The following is a 15,117-nucleotide window of genomic DNA, read 5'->3' on the forward strand; positions in this document are numbered from 1 at the left end:
CGAGGCTTGTGCTCTCCTTTTGTTGGGAGAAAGCCAAGGGGCGCCGGAAGTCTGCCCAATGGCTGGGAAACACACGAGTTCTTCTCTTCTTCCCTTTTTTTTTAAGTGGCGAAAATTAGAAACTCGACCTCGATCCAGTGGAGGTCACTGACGATTGACGTCGCTTTTGTTTGGTTTTTTTAAATTGGCGAACGAAGAAAATCGGTTTAAAAACATCAAGCCAATTAGCGATGGATGCAAAGTCGCCATCGCCAATCTCAGATTCTTTGTGTTGACGGCGATTATCGATCGACATCAATGAAGACGGTAATGACGTGTTAGTTTGTTCATCGAAGAAATAAAGGACGAGTTGTGTGACATGACTCGACTCTAGTGTTGCACTTGACAGCCAAATTAGTTTTGAATTGCTTCCCTCGTTTTATTTTTTTTTTTTTTTAGATTTGGGGGCAGGGTCATTTAGCTGCTCGTCCATGTCCTTCCTTGTTGTGTGTCGTTGCTTTACGTGTCCGCTCAGTGTCGTTTCTTTTTTGTGTGTGTTTTGCTTTCATGATTTTTGCTTTTCATGTCATCGCCGCCTTGGCTTCAACCCCACCGTTCAACCCAAAAAACAAACAAAAACAAACAAACAAAAACGGAAGGTTTGACGCCACCGTGTTCGTGGCCGAACCCTTTCCGCTGCGGCGACGGCAGCTGCATTGACGCCAGCACGCAGCGGTGCAACGGCGTGGCCGACTGCGCCGACTCTTCCGACGAATCAGACTGCGCTTTTCGTAAGACGACTTTTCTACTTGCTTTTATCCAAACTGGACGCTCCGTTTTCACGTTTGGGTTTTTGTTTAAATTATGATTCACTTTGCATACGTGTGTGGTTGTTATGTTAGCGTTGCTTTGGTTAACGTTGTTCTGTCCTTAATTGGTTGTGAGTACCGAAATGAAATTTCATAAAATCATTGGTCGTCGTCGTCGATCGATCGATTCGGCCCAAAGGAGAGAGAAAATGCGAGTTGATGCATCTGCTGATTCGATTGTTCATCATTTGATTGCATTTTGTCTTTGATATTCTTCATTGCGTTTGGTCGTCTTTCTTCGTCGACATTGATCATCATCCATCTATGCTCACATGATATTTATTTTCTTCTTTGATGTGGACGAACAGTCAAAGAATGCCCCAGCAACGAATTCCGCTGCACGGACGGCACTTGCATCGACATCCGGCGAAAATGCGATGGATACGGTGACTGCCGTGACCGATCCGACGAGATCAACTGCAGTAAGTGCATCGCTGTTTTTTTTTGTGTGTTGCTCTTTTTCGGCTGATGGCTGGCAGAATTGCCCTTGTTTATGTTGCGCTTTTTTCACGTTTCCCCCGCTCCATCCACTCGCTATGAGAGATAAAGGGCGAATAAAGGGGGACAAAAAATGGCTTATATTAAATGCTGTATCGTGCTGCATACACTCAACTGATGGCCCGAAATGCCAAGATGAAGTGCTCGTCATGAATCAATGGCAGCCATCAAATTCGTGGCCGAAAAAAACGAGATTCTCTCTTCTTCCCATTTCCCCCCACACGCCGTGTCTTTGGGTTCGGCTATAGTTCCGTTACATCTCGCAATCAATCATATCTTTTTCACAGAATATCGGATATTCTTTCTTTGTCATCTCTCGTCGGGTAGTGGGACGGGGGAGACGCAGCTTTTACGATGATTGCGAGGACGACGGGGCTGCGTGGCCAGCAAGTTATTTGGGTCTGGCCGGCTATTATTTTTCTTTCTGCCTTTTTCTTTTTATTATGCGACATTTTTTCCATTGCATCATCACAAGTTTTACCTTTTTTGTTCCCTCTCCCTTTTCTTGGTTGTCTTTTTTTTTTATTTTTATTATTTTCTTTGGCTTGCCGCACGCAACGTACAGTTCATCTTTAGAACAAAAATGGGTTTTTGTTGATTGTCTCGAAAATACTATCGGCCCTTTTGTAGCCAAATACGATTACGTCTCACGGAAGAATTGCAAGAAGAACAGAGACGAGGCCTATAATTCAATCAGGTTCTATACTACCGACTGCAAGCCGATTTCTATTCAAATCCAATCCACAAAAGGGGCAAGACGGGCAGCAATCGAAATCGTGTCTAACTTTGATAACGAGATGAAATCGATGACGAGCATAGGGCGGGGAGATTATCGAACCATTTGCCTTCATAATGTCGGAATAATAAAGACATTTTTGAATCGAGTGATTTCAATATTCTATTGTATTTGTTGTGACGCTAGTCTACGCGTTTGCTTTTGTTTGTTGTTTCTTGTCTATTTATTTTTTTCCATTATCCATTTTCCATTTTCCATTTTCCTTTTTTTTTATTTTGTTGTTTGCTTTTTTCGTTTGTCCGTGCAGCTTCTTGTTTGGCCGATCAGTTCCGCTGCTCGTCCAGTGGTTTCTGTATCCCGTCCAATCAAAAATGCGACGGCATCGTCGACTGTCCGGATCGTGACGATGAAGTCGATTGTGCCACACCTCCCCCGCCAGGTTTTGTTCTCTTCTTTTCGTTGTTTCTCTTTGTTTGACGCGCCTTTTATTTTTTGATTTTTTCCGTTTGCCTTCATTTTTGCAAAGACCAAAAAACTCGAACCTAATTGAATTTTGCGCAACAGTTTGCACGGAATACCAGTTCAGATGCAGAGACGGGACTTGCTTGGATTCGCGTCGACGTTGCGACGCCCGTTACGATTGCCCCGACGAATCCGACGAAGAAGATTGCGGTAAGTTTCATGATTTTCTTTCATGCGTGTGAATTCCCCCCCAACAAAAAAAAAATAACTTGAACGTTTGACGGTCAATACGGCAATCAGTCGGTTGAATCGAGTCTCGTTTGACGTGCCGTTTGACGTGTCGTTTGGGTGCCGTTTTCCCGTCACGAAATCACTAACATGTGTCGACGTGAATGTTGATGAATGCTGAATAATAAAACAGGCTCGTCTTGGTCGTTACTAGAAGGCACAGAAGCAGATCGCAAGCGTTGCCGGCCGACCGAGTTCGCTTGCGATTTGGCCCGCTGCATCGAGTCGGCCATGCGATGCGATAACTTCTACGATTGCATCGATCTCTCAGACGAGTTGAATTGCACCGGTTGGCAATCTAATAATCGCATCCCTCAACCCAACTCGTTAGACTTTGCCTTGTAGTTAAACACCTGCTTGTTCTGCCCCTAAAGAGTAGAGACTTTCCGAGTGCCCGTCACCTGACGTCGTTTTCTGATTTTCCTCTATAGCTCAAATTCCTTTGATTTTTGCTTGAGTTAAATTGGATTTTTCTCTTGAGTTCATTTCTCTCTAGTTCATTTCTGTCTAGTTCATTTCTGTTTGAATGGTTTCGCCAGTTATTGGCCAGCACGTTCCGTTGGTTTGTTGTCCGCCTGCTATTCCTCAGAGAAAATGTTTCTATCGGTTTCAATTGAATTTTAGACTGCCGGACGGACCAGTTCCGCTGCGATAGCGGCCAATGCATCGAAGGTAACAGACGATGCGACAGGACCGTCGATTGTCCCGACCGAAGTGACGAGAGCAACTGCGGTAAGTTTGTACCCAACTCTGCCGTTTGATAGTTTGATTTTCGAAATTTCGAAATCGAATTTCAGGTGTTCAATGCAAAAATGGTGAATTCAGCTGTGCCAGTGGCGATCAGTGCGTGCCCTACAGTTTGGTGTGCGACGGTCGTAGGGACTGTCAGGACTTTTCCGACGAGGCCGAATGCCGTAAGTTTCATTTCTCAATCGCTTCCAATTGCTCATCCGTCATCGCGGTCATTCTATTCGAAATCGAGTACAATTCGAAATCGATGAGGTTAAAACTGATTAAGAATTAAGAGAGAAGAGATAGAAATAAGATGGCGGTGACGCGCCGTCAAATGATACACTACGTTGGTAACATGTAAACGAGGCTCTTGTCATCGTGTGTCTGTCTGTCTGTGTGTGTGTGTGCGTATATGGTGGGACAAAAATGAAGAATGGACCAAGTGTCCGGAGGGAGAATTCTCGTGCGAGAACGGGCCGTGCATCCCGATGGAGCGCCGTTGTGACGGCCAAATCGACTGCCCCGAATCCAGCGACGAATTCGACTGTCGTAAGTTGCTCATCGTCGCTATCAACAAATTAAAGACAAAACTAAACTAAAACAAACCAAGCCTCTGAAAACAAAGGAACCATTTTTTAGTTTTTGAAGTTATATTTCTCGTGTGTGTGTGTGTGCAGTCGAGAGAAAAAGACAAATAACAGCGCGATCCCCATCTCTGTCTACATCTATAACTCATTCCCAATGTTTGCTTCTGCTATTCCCCTTGTTTTTTTTTCCCTCCCCTCTTCTTCTTCGCCCTTTTTTATGTTTTCCATACTCGTTCACCATTTTGGCTTCATCGATCGTCGGCATTCTTTGCCAACTTGTGAAGAGAGGGACACGCCTCTCTCGCTGTGTTATGTATACGTCTAAACCGAAACGCTACAACTCGTGTACTACGTAACTCTTCTAGACTACCATTAAGAAAGTAAACGCTAAGCATTTTGGCCATTTCTTGTGCGGCTGTGATTCATCAATGATCGACAACTTGACTGTACTTGTCTAGAAGATTAGTTTCTGCTGTCATTCACTAACTCGAATGTTGACTGTACTATCGTCAAAACGATCATCTCCTCATCCCCTTAAAAATAACAAACCAACCAACCAACGAACAAAAAATTCATTTTAATTGTTTCTTTGTCTTGTCTTTGACAGCATCCAGAAACGACGAGCTCAATTTGAAAACTTACCCGGCCGATCAGACTATTCTCCAAGGTAAGGACTTTTAAATCAACTGAAATCAAACAATTTCTTGCACTAGACAAAAATGCAACATGTTTCATGTCATTCCACTTATACACGCTGCCTAACATTCAAATTAAAGGCATCGTTGGTAAGTATCTCCTTCATGTCCTCCTCGCCTCGTTCACGCACGAATCATTTCAATCCCTCCTGTTGCATGAAAGACGCGATTAATCCGAAAACGTGTCACATGATTAGGTCGTGAGGTGGTGTTCCAGTGCCGTGACGAAGGCCCCGCCAGAGCGCCAGTGCGCTGGACTCGTGGCAGCGGACTCGCTTTGCCTCCGTCCACTCGCGACAACAATGGACGCCTGGAAATGCCCAACATTCAGCCGGAACACACTGGAACGTACATTTGCGAAGCTGTCGGCTACCCGGCAACGACTCCAGGCGCCCGAGTGTCCGTCTATCTCAAAGTTGAACCTTGTAAGTCCATCTCAAATCGGCCAGTCTATTTTCTCGTGTCCAAAACAAACAAAACCAGATACTAACACGAACATGTGCATCGGCCATTTCTAACCTGGCCAATTGTCACACATTCATAAACAAGCTGCTCTTGGATCGGCTCGTGTGGCCAATCGGTCGGGAATTCGAGATTCCCGGCTCGACTTGCCTTTCGTCCACGCAAAGTTCCAGTCGGATGTGGATCGTTTCCTTTTCCCGTCCGATCACGGTAAAACTAAAAAACGCGCACGCCAAAAAGTGTGTTTGAAAACAAAGGAAAAATGCCCGCCGAAATGCATGATCGGCTTTTGATGTTTTTCGTTCGGTTGTTAATTGATTGTATTTTTTAAAAAATCGTCTATTCTAAACGCATGTGGATGTCAATTGTTTTTACCTGGAAAATGTCCACGCGTAACTCGACCATTTGTAATAAACAGTTGCCGAGCCGACCACACGGCCGCCAACGGCTTGCGGAGTCAACGAGGCCACGTGCATGAACGGCGAATGCATCCCGAAGAACGCGGTTTGCGACGGAGATTTCGACTGCTCCGACCAGTCTGACGAAATGCGATGCAGTAAGCAATTCATCATCTTTGCCTTTCTTTCTTTATTTTTGTCCTCCACATTGAATACACACATTTTTGCAACACAACGCGCAATACGTAGGTCTGCTGGGTTGTCAACCGAACGAATATCAATGCGCCAACAAGCGATGCGTGTTGAAGAACTGGCGATGCGATGGCGACGACGATTGCGGAGACAATTCCGACGAGCTCTACTGCAAGCCAAGCCCGCCAGGTTTTGATTTGCCTATTCTTAATTGTATCCGTCTCGGAACTTGATCGAACTAATCACCATCATTTGCACTCGTTTGACTGACGACGGTGGCGGCCATCAGGATCCGCGTGCCGCCACGACGAATTCCAATGCCAATCGCAAAACCAGTGCATCCCGCGCTCTTTCCACTGCGACATGGAACTCGATTGCCAAGACCGCAGTGACGAAATCGGATGCTGTAAGTTTTTTGCTTTTGGCTTGCTCCTATACACTCGGTTCATCCATCACATTGATTCGTTTGCGTGAATGGCCAGCCAAACCGACGATCCTCATCCCACCGCCGCCGATGATCAATATCAATATCGGCACAACGATCGTCATCAATTGCACGGCCGTCGGAGTTCCCACTCCCGAAGTGGTCTGGCGTCTCAACTGGGGTCACGTCCCCTCCAAGTGCACCATGACGTCAGAGTCGGGCTACGGCGTACTGACTTGCAAGGACGCGCAAATCATCGACCAAGGCGCCTACAGTTGCGAAGCCATCAACGCCAAGGTATTTAGCCAAGTGCAATTGTGTAGGTTTTCAAACTCTAGGTTTTGTCGGTTTCTCTTTCAAAACTAAAACTAAAACTAAAACTAAACACAAAAATGAATAAACAGGGCTCGACGTTTGCCGTGCCCGATTGCATCGTCGTTGTCAAACCATCGGCCGACATTTGCATCGACGAGGAATTCAATTCGGCTGCCGTCTCACCGGCCGACTGTTTGCCGTGCTTCTGTTTCGACCACACGAAAGAATGCAGTTCCAGTTCGCTGTACGTCAGCCAATTGCCGCCGCCCAGCGACCAGTTCCAGCTCATCACCTTGCGCACCGACACGATTCGCACGTCGTCCAGCGCTCGCCTGTTCTCTTCGAGAGACGCGGGCTCGTCGGGCGCCGCCAACCGCGTCTACCTCCGCTCACCCAACGCCAACGACGGCATTCAGGCCTACCGACGCGACTTCAATTCGAGGAGCGAAGTGGCCTATTTCAACTTGCCGCCGTCCCACCGTGGATACCAGCTCCTCTCTTACGGCGGCCAAATCAAATACCGGCTGACCTACCGCGGTTCCGGCTCTTCCATCCGCGCGCCGGACGTCATCCTGCGAGGCAACGGCATCACGTTGTACCACGAGAGTCGCATCCGACTGGAGCCGAACCAGCCGGTGGAAGTGACCGTCCGCTTCCTGCCGGAAGACTGGACAAAAGGATCTGATGCCCGCGACTCGGCCAGACGTGAAGATTTGATGATGGTCCTCCAGTCGATCGAGTACTTCCTCATCCGGGCCTCTTATGTGGAGAGCAGCGTTTTGGACACGACCATCACCAACATCCGCATGGATACGGCCATTGAACAAAACTACAATCAGGGACAGGCCGTTTTGGTGGAAGAATGTCGTTGCCCTCGCGGCTACATCGGCCTATCTTGCGACGTAACATTTTGTTTTCCTATTGTCTTTTCTAAATCGACTCATCCGACAATCCGACATGGAGGTGGGTTCAATATTATTTGGTCCTTTTTTTTCCCATTTTTGTTGTTGTTTCTAGTCTTGCGCACCCGGTTTTGTCCGTGAGGAAACCAGTTCCGGTCGCTATCTGGGCCGCTGCCTTCCTGAAACATGTAAGTATCACCTGTTCCAAATGTATTTTCTTCTTTCCTTTATTGATTTCACGTTATCAAAACACATCGACATTTTCACGGTTTATGCGGGGGGGAGAGAAAACATATTTTCACGCATGGCCTTCACGCACATTTTTTCTTTTGGCTCTTTTCTCCAACTGCTTTTTGGCTACTAGTTTGCGATTCGACTTACCAATGGACTTGTGCCAGCGATGGCACCTGCGTCGACCTCAATCGACGTTGCGACGGTCGTTTGGATTGTGGCGACAGTAGCGACGAAATGAATTGTTCGCAGCCTCGACGTATTGGCACAGTTTTTTTTTATCTAGGCTTTTTCTTTTGTGAAAACATTGCATGCCATTAACGCTTGATATTGCTCCACGCCATGTATGACTGACAGAATGCGATGCCAATAACGAGTGGACGTGTTACGATGGAAGTTGCATCGACGTCAGGCGGCAATGCGACGGTCGTATGGATTGCCGTGACCGCAGTGACGAATTCGAGTGCCTAACGCCAAGTAAGACTCTTTTTTTCGGCCATTTTCACGCAGTTGCACCGTCGGTTTATGCAGCACGGACCAACCTGAATAACCGCGTGCGGCTCAATAGTTTGCTAATTTTTTTTGATGCACTAACTAAGATAACTAACTGCATGCCGTGCCTTGCACGTTGGGCTTGTGACGCTTGTTTTGGTTTTGTTAGCCTGCGATCCGACGAGCCAATGGACCTGCGATGACCGGTGCGTCGATGCGAGCAAACGTTGCGACGGTGTCCGCGACTGTTACGACTACACCGACGAGCTCAACTGTCAAGGTTTTTATCGATACGCCGTAGTTAATTGGTTCTTTTGTATTCTGGTTTAAAAGTCTCTGCTTTTCCCGTAGGTATTTGGATTCTGTAGAGGGTAGTGGTTGGTTGGTTGGATGGATGGATTCATTTATTTTTATTCTTATTTCCTCGTCTTGTTTCATTTGATTTGGCTCGTTCTAATGTTGGCTTTTGCATCATGTCGTTGGTGGATGATTTCGTCCGTTGGTGCAATGGGGACTAAACAAAACAAAAAACACGAAACTGAACATTTGATTGAAGGCTGCCATGCCCAATCGGAATGGCGTTGCGCCAACAGTCAATGCATCAACGCCACTCGATACTGCGATCGTAACGTCGACTGTGCCGACGGAACCGATGAAATGTACTGCCCCATCCAAGGTGTTTCTCTCTAGTCGTTAGACGCTTCTTTGATTTCACTCGATTTCAGCGCACAAACTATTTTTCGATCCATTCATCATTTCCTATAATGACATTTCGTAGCGACTAGTCTGGTCTAGCGACGCTTTCCACCTGCTTTTTTATTCTTTTCTGATTCATCCCTCTTGCCTTTCTTTTTGTTTTTTGGGGTTTTTGATTGGAAACTCGATTCGATGGATCGTACCGTCAGGGTGCGACCTGGCCACCAGGTTCCGATGCGCCAGTGGCGAATTGTGTTTGGACAAATCGCTCCGATGCGATGGCCATTTCGACTGCAGTGACCACAGCGACGAATGCAATTGTCCAGGTTTGTTGAGCGTAGAATTCAAGTCACAAGAGTCTCTTTAAAAAAAGAAAGAAAGAAAAAAAAGAAAACAATAACATAAAAGAGACGTTTGGCTTGTTGCTACTACTACAACTACTACTAGCACCTCTTTTAATCATGTGGGCTGATTGTAATCGTCATGAAGGATGCGGATCGGATCGCCACTTCCGTTGCGCCGATGGCACGTGCGTCGATTTGTCGGAGCGTTGCGACGGTCGCGTCGATTGCCGAGACGCCACCGACGAAATAGGTTGCACTTATAGTAAGTTTTTCGTTCCTTTGCATGTTAACCTCTCCATCTCGGCCTCACTTTCTTTGGCCTCAAATCTTTCTGCATTACTTACTCTCTCTTTCGTGCATCTCTTGCATCTCTTGCATCTCTTGCATCTCTTGCTGCTCTTGCATCTCTTGCTGCTCTTCCTGCTCTTCCTTCATTTCATTCCTTTGCTGCGTGCGTGCGTGCGTGCATATCTCTAACATGAAAGCGTGTGACCCCCATACTCACTGGACCTGTGCCGATGGTAGTTGCATAGGTGTACGACTCTTTAGCGACGGTATAGACGATTGTTACGATGGCAGTGACGAGTTCAGTTTCACAGGTAAGTTTGTCTTTCTTTCTTCCTCTTTTCTTTTTTCCCATGGCAACATTTCTGTTTGGCAAGGGGACACGCAACAACACGACACACTACGCACAACAACATGACATAGCGAATTTTTATTTTTATACTTCACTTCGCAAACAAACACCTGGGCCGTCGAAAAAAGCGTTTTTATTAAATGTTTCAATTTCATTGCACCAACGCAGCCCAATGTAACCAAGCCGGAATCGTCAATGGATCATCAACCAGCAGCGGATGCATTTGCAAGGTAATGTCCAACATTTTTCATTTTTTGTTTTAAAAAGACCGAAAAAAGATCTCAAAAAAGTCGACCCAAGTCGCTTCCATGTCAAGTCTTGCCATTTCCTTGTTCTAAACGCATCACACGTTTTATTTCTGATGCTACGCAATCGCTGCGGATGATCAAACAAACTGGTAGGTTTACCCAAAGATTTGGCGTTTGACGCAATTTTTTAATTCAGGAAATTGCTAAACGCAAAGCATCGGACGTTTCAGTCTTTAGACGGTCGCTAGAATTGTCTCCTTGCATAAACGCAGTTGATTTAAAAAAAAAAATTGATGAATCAAAACGTCGTTTGATGATTAGTTTGAAGCACATTTCTCGTGATGCTAATTCAAGATTCATTTACGCAGGATCTGGTCACCGGTCCACGCTGTGACCAATGCAAACCCAACACGTTCCACTTGAATGCCGATAACCAGGACGGTTGCATCAACTGTTTCTGTATGGGCATCACCAAAACTTGCTCCGCTTCCACCTGGTTCCGTCAGCAGGTAATTTGACTATTTACATCTTGAATGTGGCGTCCTGTATTTCTCATTCATTTAACACAACGAAAAAAACGATTTAGATAAGGACCGTCTTCACGACAGACATCCAAGGTTTCGCTCTGACTGACAAGAGTCGACGTGAAAACATTGTCGAACGTGTCACGGTCAATTCAGTCAGTCGTGAAATCGTTTACCGCGATTTCAACAGGCTGTCCAATGAGGTAATAAAAAAACAAAACAAAATAGAATAGCCGGTCCGTTTTTCTCACCATTCATTGGCGATTGTTTGACGAAAGGTCCATTATTGGAAAGTATCGTCCAAGTTCCTTGGAGATAAGGTGACATCTTACGGCGGTTTGCTTAACTACACTGTGCGTCACGTCCCACAACCGGGCGGGCGCAGCTCTCCAAACAATGCCCCAGATGTCGACATGAAAGGAAACAACATTCGATTGTTGCACTACCACCGAGAGCCAGTCGAAGGATCCAGATCGGTCGCCATCTCCGTGCCGATAACAGAACAATATTGGCAACGCGAAGATGGACGTCCAGCCGATCGTGAACATTTGTTGATGGTCCTGGCCGATTTGGATTCCATCCTGATTAAAGCCACGTACACGACCCGCACTTCTGAAGCCTCGTAAGATTTGTTTCAAATCCACATTTTTAAATATCAAATATCACTGACCTTCTTTGTTCTAAACGTTTGCCCATTTGGCATTGAATATCAAAAAAAGGCTATCGGAAGTGTCGATGGACATTGCCGAAGAGAGAAATAGCGGCCAGACTAGGGCGTATGCCGTCGAACAATGTTCGTGCCCGCGCGGCTACAAGGGCCTGTCGTGCGAGGACTGTGACACGGGATACACCCGTTCCGTCCAGGGTGTCTATTTGGGACTGTGCGAGCCGTGCAACTGCAACGGCCATTCGAACGAATGCGACCCGGATACCGGCGTCTGCGTCAACTGTCGCGATCACACGACCGGGGAAGAATGCGAACTTTGCGAAGCCGGATACACCGGCGACGCCACGTTAGGCACTTCGAACGACTGCCGTCCGGATGGAGGTCGTCCACCGACGACGTGTTCTTGCGATCCGCGCGGTTCGCTCCGTCCCGATTGCGCCGATGGTCGTTCTTGTGCTTGCAAGGTATGGATCAGCTCGAAAACGAGAGGGATTTTCTGGCCTGCATTGATTCTCTTTGAACTGAATGGATAGGCAAATTGCGAAGGAGCCCGGTGTGACCGCTGCCGCGAAGGATCGTTTGGCCTGATGGAACAGAATCCGCAGGGCTGTTTGAATTGTTTCTGCTCGGGTGTGACCCGCGAATGCAATTCGGCCAAGCTCTACCGCTCCCAAGTCACGGTGCAAATCACCGACAATCAGCACGGCTTCATCCTGAGCGAGAGGAACGGCGTTTCAGTCCCCAATTTGAGAATCAACATCGATCAAAACGAAATCAGCTACACGTTCTCTTCGACGCCAGCCAGATCGCCGAAACTCTACTGGTCTTTGCCAGCGCAAGTTTACTGGCAACAAGGTACGTTTCTTTCGATTCATTTTTTTCTTTTTTGTTTGCTCCCTCCCACCGATGATGGGACTAACAAGAAAACGGATTGCAGGTGACATCGTACGGAGGTCAAATTTCCATCACGCAACGCTACGACGAACGTCAGGGCGCCGTCGGTCAGCGTTTTACCGATAGCGACGTCATTCTGACGAGTGGCAGAACCTCTTTGGCCTTTGTCAACCCCAACCAAATCCGACCCGGCCAGACGGTGACGTACACTGTCCCGCTGAGGGAGACGGGCGGATGGCGTCGACTCGACACCGGACTGGCCGTCACCCGCGATGACATGATGCGCGTCCTGTCCGATCTTCAGACCATCGAAATCCGAGCCACGTACAGCTACAGCATGGCTTACGCTAGTCTCAGCAACGTGGTCATGGACACGGCCGTGCCGACCAGCAACGGCCAGGAACAGCCGCGCGATATTGAAGAATGTCGCTGCCCCGAGGGCCACATTGGCACGTCGTGCGAGCAGTGCGCGACGGGATTTTATCGCGACCGATCGTCGGGACTGACTGGCCAATGCCGTCGCTGTCCGTGCAACAGCAACGAGGAGAATTGCGTCCAGCAGTCAGACAACCGCGTCGTGTGTAACTGCCGTCGAGGATTCAGCGGCCGCAATTGCGAAATTCAAGGTAAAGCGAGTAATTTTATAGTACGTCGTTGACTGGCCATTTAATTTTTCTAAATACGAGGGAGATTTTGAAACGTGTCCGTCGAGCATGATGATTATTTGATATTTTTCTTCTATGACTATCGGTTTTGGGTTTTTTTTCTAAATCTCAATTTCGCCAATGGCTGCTGCTGCTGCTGTTGCTGTTACTACCAATACCAACAGCCATTTGATTTCGGTTTTTTTCTTTCCACTCTGATCCATTTGGAAGAAGATGTTCATTTTGCGCTTGTTTGTTTTTTTTTAATCGGAACGTTTTGGTTCACTTGATTGTTTTTTTTTTTTCTTTATAGAATTGCACCTGGACATGATGGGGGAGGGTTTAAAAGGGAAGGGACGGCGGGTTGCGCATGAATCTTTCCAGTAGTAGTGGAGACTAGTGCATGTTTTTATTTTGGTTGTTGTTTTTCTTTTCTCACCAATTCTTGTGTGCCTCCCCTTTTGAAATCGATCCGTCTACTTAACAATCTGGCGAACCGACGACGAAACGAACCCCAAACACCAACAAACGATCGCCAGGTGGCATACGCATGGAAATGGTTCCGATGAGAGCGCAAGCGACTGCCGGACAAGTGGTCAATTTCGTCTGCGCCTATTTCAGCATGGAGCGGCTCGAAATCGATATCCAGCCCATTGGCCACAATGCCGTCGACGGCAAAATGCTTGCGGCGTCTGGCCAGCATTCGGTGACCAAGGCGCTCGTGCTCGGCCCGCCTGTTCGAGACGTGCTGGATCGCTTCCCGTGGGGCAGCCGGCGCACCCTTTCGCTGCTCATCGACACCGGCCATCGCCAAGTGAAGTGTCGCGTCACCGACACCGACGGCCTAATCCTCGGCGAACTGACGGCTCTTATCCAGCCAGCAGGTTCCCTGTCAACCACACGCATATACACAAACAAGAAACATTAAATTATTTTTTTATTGATTTTTTTCTTGGCTCTATGGCGCAAAACACGAAACAAAAATCCACAAACGAAACCGTCCGTCGTTCAATTCGTCCGTCGCAAACCGACAACGTTGCGCTTTTTCTTATTCTCCGTCCGATTTTCGTCGATTTCCCTGTCGCGCTTACGTTTCACGACACGCAGTACACGCCGATGAAACTCAATCTAACACTTTTTAACATCAACATTTTTTGCTTGGCCTCAGTGTGACGCTTGTCCATTTGTCTTTATCGTAGGCGTCCGTCTTTGGCTTCATTTTCTTGTTTTTTTATTGGATTTGATTGGATTTGATTGAATGTTTGTGTCGTGTTTTCTCACGAGAAAACTGGCGTCTTTAATCTGATGGGAAGATGTGCTGATCTCGTGCCCTTTTGTCGACCACAATTTAGATGCCGACCAACAACGGCCTGTTGCTCCACCCGCTCCGGCCAGCCCGACCATCGTGCTGACAGTGACGGACCCGAAAATTCAAATCGCCGAAGTGGGTTCGACAGTGCGATTCCGTTGCAGCGGGCAGTCGTTAGTCGGCCGCCAAGTGCTTCTTCGTTGGGGCAAAGAAGGCGATTCGCTGCCGGCAGGTCGCGCGCAAGATGATCGCCGCGGCGTCCTCATCATCACCGACGTTCGACACACCGATTCGGGCACCTACGTCTGCAGCGGCCAGGACGGCATCAACGTCGTCACGGAAACTGTTGTTCTCAACGTCGGAGGTGAGTTGCCGTTCTCGTTTCGAATGACGTACCGCGCAGTCGACTCGGTCGTCTCTCCTTCTCGATGTCGTTTCGTTTTTCTGACCTTACCGTTAACTATTCTCATGCCACTCTTTTGATTCATCGACTCGTTTTACCTTTCTGTGTGTGGCACGACAGCTTTCTTTATGGATGTTGGCACAATGGCAGGTACATCCTCATGTTTCACACTACACGCGCGTCTCATCCATTCTCTCTTGACGCTCTTTGTTTCGATGGATTTCGTTGGCTTTGTTTTCATCTTTTTGTTGGCCTTTTCTTCTTTTCCCTTATTCCAACGTTCAAACTTGAGTGCGCACAACGTTCAGCATTTCATGAAACTGCGCGTTTATTTATGGGGCATTAGGTCAAAGTCCCAGCCCACCGCTGGTCTCTGTTGAGCCCCGCTACGTCGAAGCCCAGCTCGGACAGAGCATTGACGTGCGCTGCACTGCCCAAGGCTACCCTACACCCAGCATTCAATGGCTGTCGGCTCGCGAAATTCTCGTA

The 15,117-nt window shown here is 47.5% G+C and overlaps 1 protein-coding gene across 1 annotated transcript in view; it reads left to right on the plus strand.

Moving 5' to 3' along the window:
* The window catches only part of LOC116919692 (basement membrane-specific heparan sulfate proteoglycan core protein), a 42,486-nt gene that overhangs the window by 26,039 nt on the left and 1,330 nt on the right, over nucleotides 1-15,117 (plus strand). Inside the window, 33 exon segments of the mRNA XM_045171566.1 lie at nucleotides 639-770; nucleotides 1,157-1,270; nucleotides 2,390-2,521; nucleotides 2,647-2,754; nucleotides 3,457-3,564; nucleotides 3,630-3,746; nucleotides 3,997-4,113; nucleotides 4,759-4,818; nucleotides 5,044-5,271; nucleotides 5,727-5,864; nucleotides 5,956-6,087; nucleotides 6,188-6,304; nucleotides 6,381-6,619; nucleotides 6,727-7,539; nucleotides 7,655-7,727; nucleotides 7,904-8,029; nucleotides 8,128-8,247; nucleotides 8,432-8,542; nucleotides 8,819-8,938; nucleotides 9,168-9,284; nucleotides 9,448-9,564; nucleotides 9,788-9,901; nucleotides 10,108-10,169; nucleotides 10,556-10,696; nucleotides 10,774-10,914; nucleotides 10,990-11,333; nucleotides 11,431-11,842; nucleotides 11,912-12,217; nucleotides 12,219-12,233; nucleotides 12,316-12,898; nucleotides 13,456-13,800; nucleotides 14,269-14,589; nucleotides 14,975-15,114. Coding sequence (XP_045027501.1) covers nucleotides 639-770; nucleotides 1,157-1,270; nucleotides 2,390-2,521; nucleotides 2,647-2,754; nucleotides 3,457-3,564; nucleotides 3,630-3,746; nucleotides 3,997-4,113; nucleotides 4,759-4,818; nucleotides 5,044-5,271; nucleotides 5,727-5,864; nucleotides 5,956-6,087; nucleotides 6,188-6,304; nucleotides 6,381-6,619; nucleotides 6,727-7,539; nucleotides 7,655-7,727; nucleotides 7,904-8,029; nucleotides 8,128-8,247; nucleotides 8,432-8,542; nucleotides 8,819-8,938; nucleotides 9,168-9,284; nucleotides 9,448-9,564; nucleotides 9,788-9,901; nucleotides 10,108-10,169; nucleotides 10,556-10,696; nucleotides 10,774-10,914; nucleotides 10,990-11,333; nucleotides 11,431-11,842; nucleotides 11,912-12,217; nucleotides 12,219-12,233; nucleotides 12,316-12,898; nucleotides 13,456-13,800; nucleotides 14,269-14,589; nucleotides 14,975-15,114 — 6,263 coding nt within the window.

The sequence above is a fragment of the Daphnia magna genome, linkage group LG3, assembly GCF_020631705.1.
Source record: "Daphnia magna isolate NIES linkage group LG3, ASM2063170v1.1, whole genome shotgun sequence".
NCBI lineage: Eukaryota > Metazoa > Arthropoda > Branchiopoda > Diplostraca > Daphniidae > Daphnia > Daphnia magna.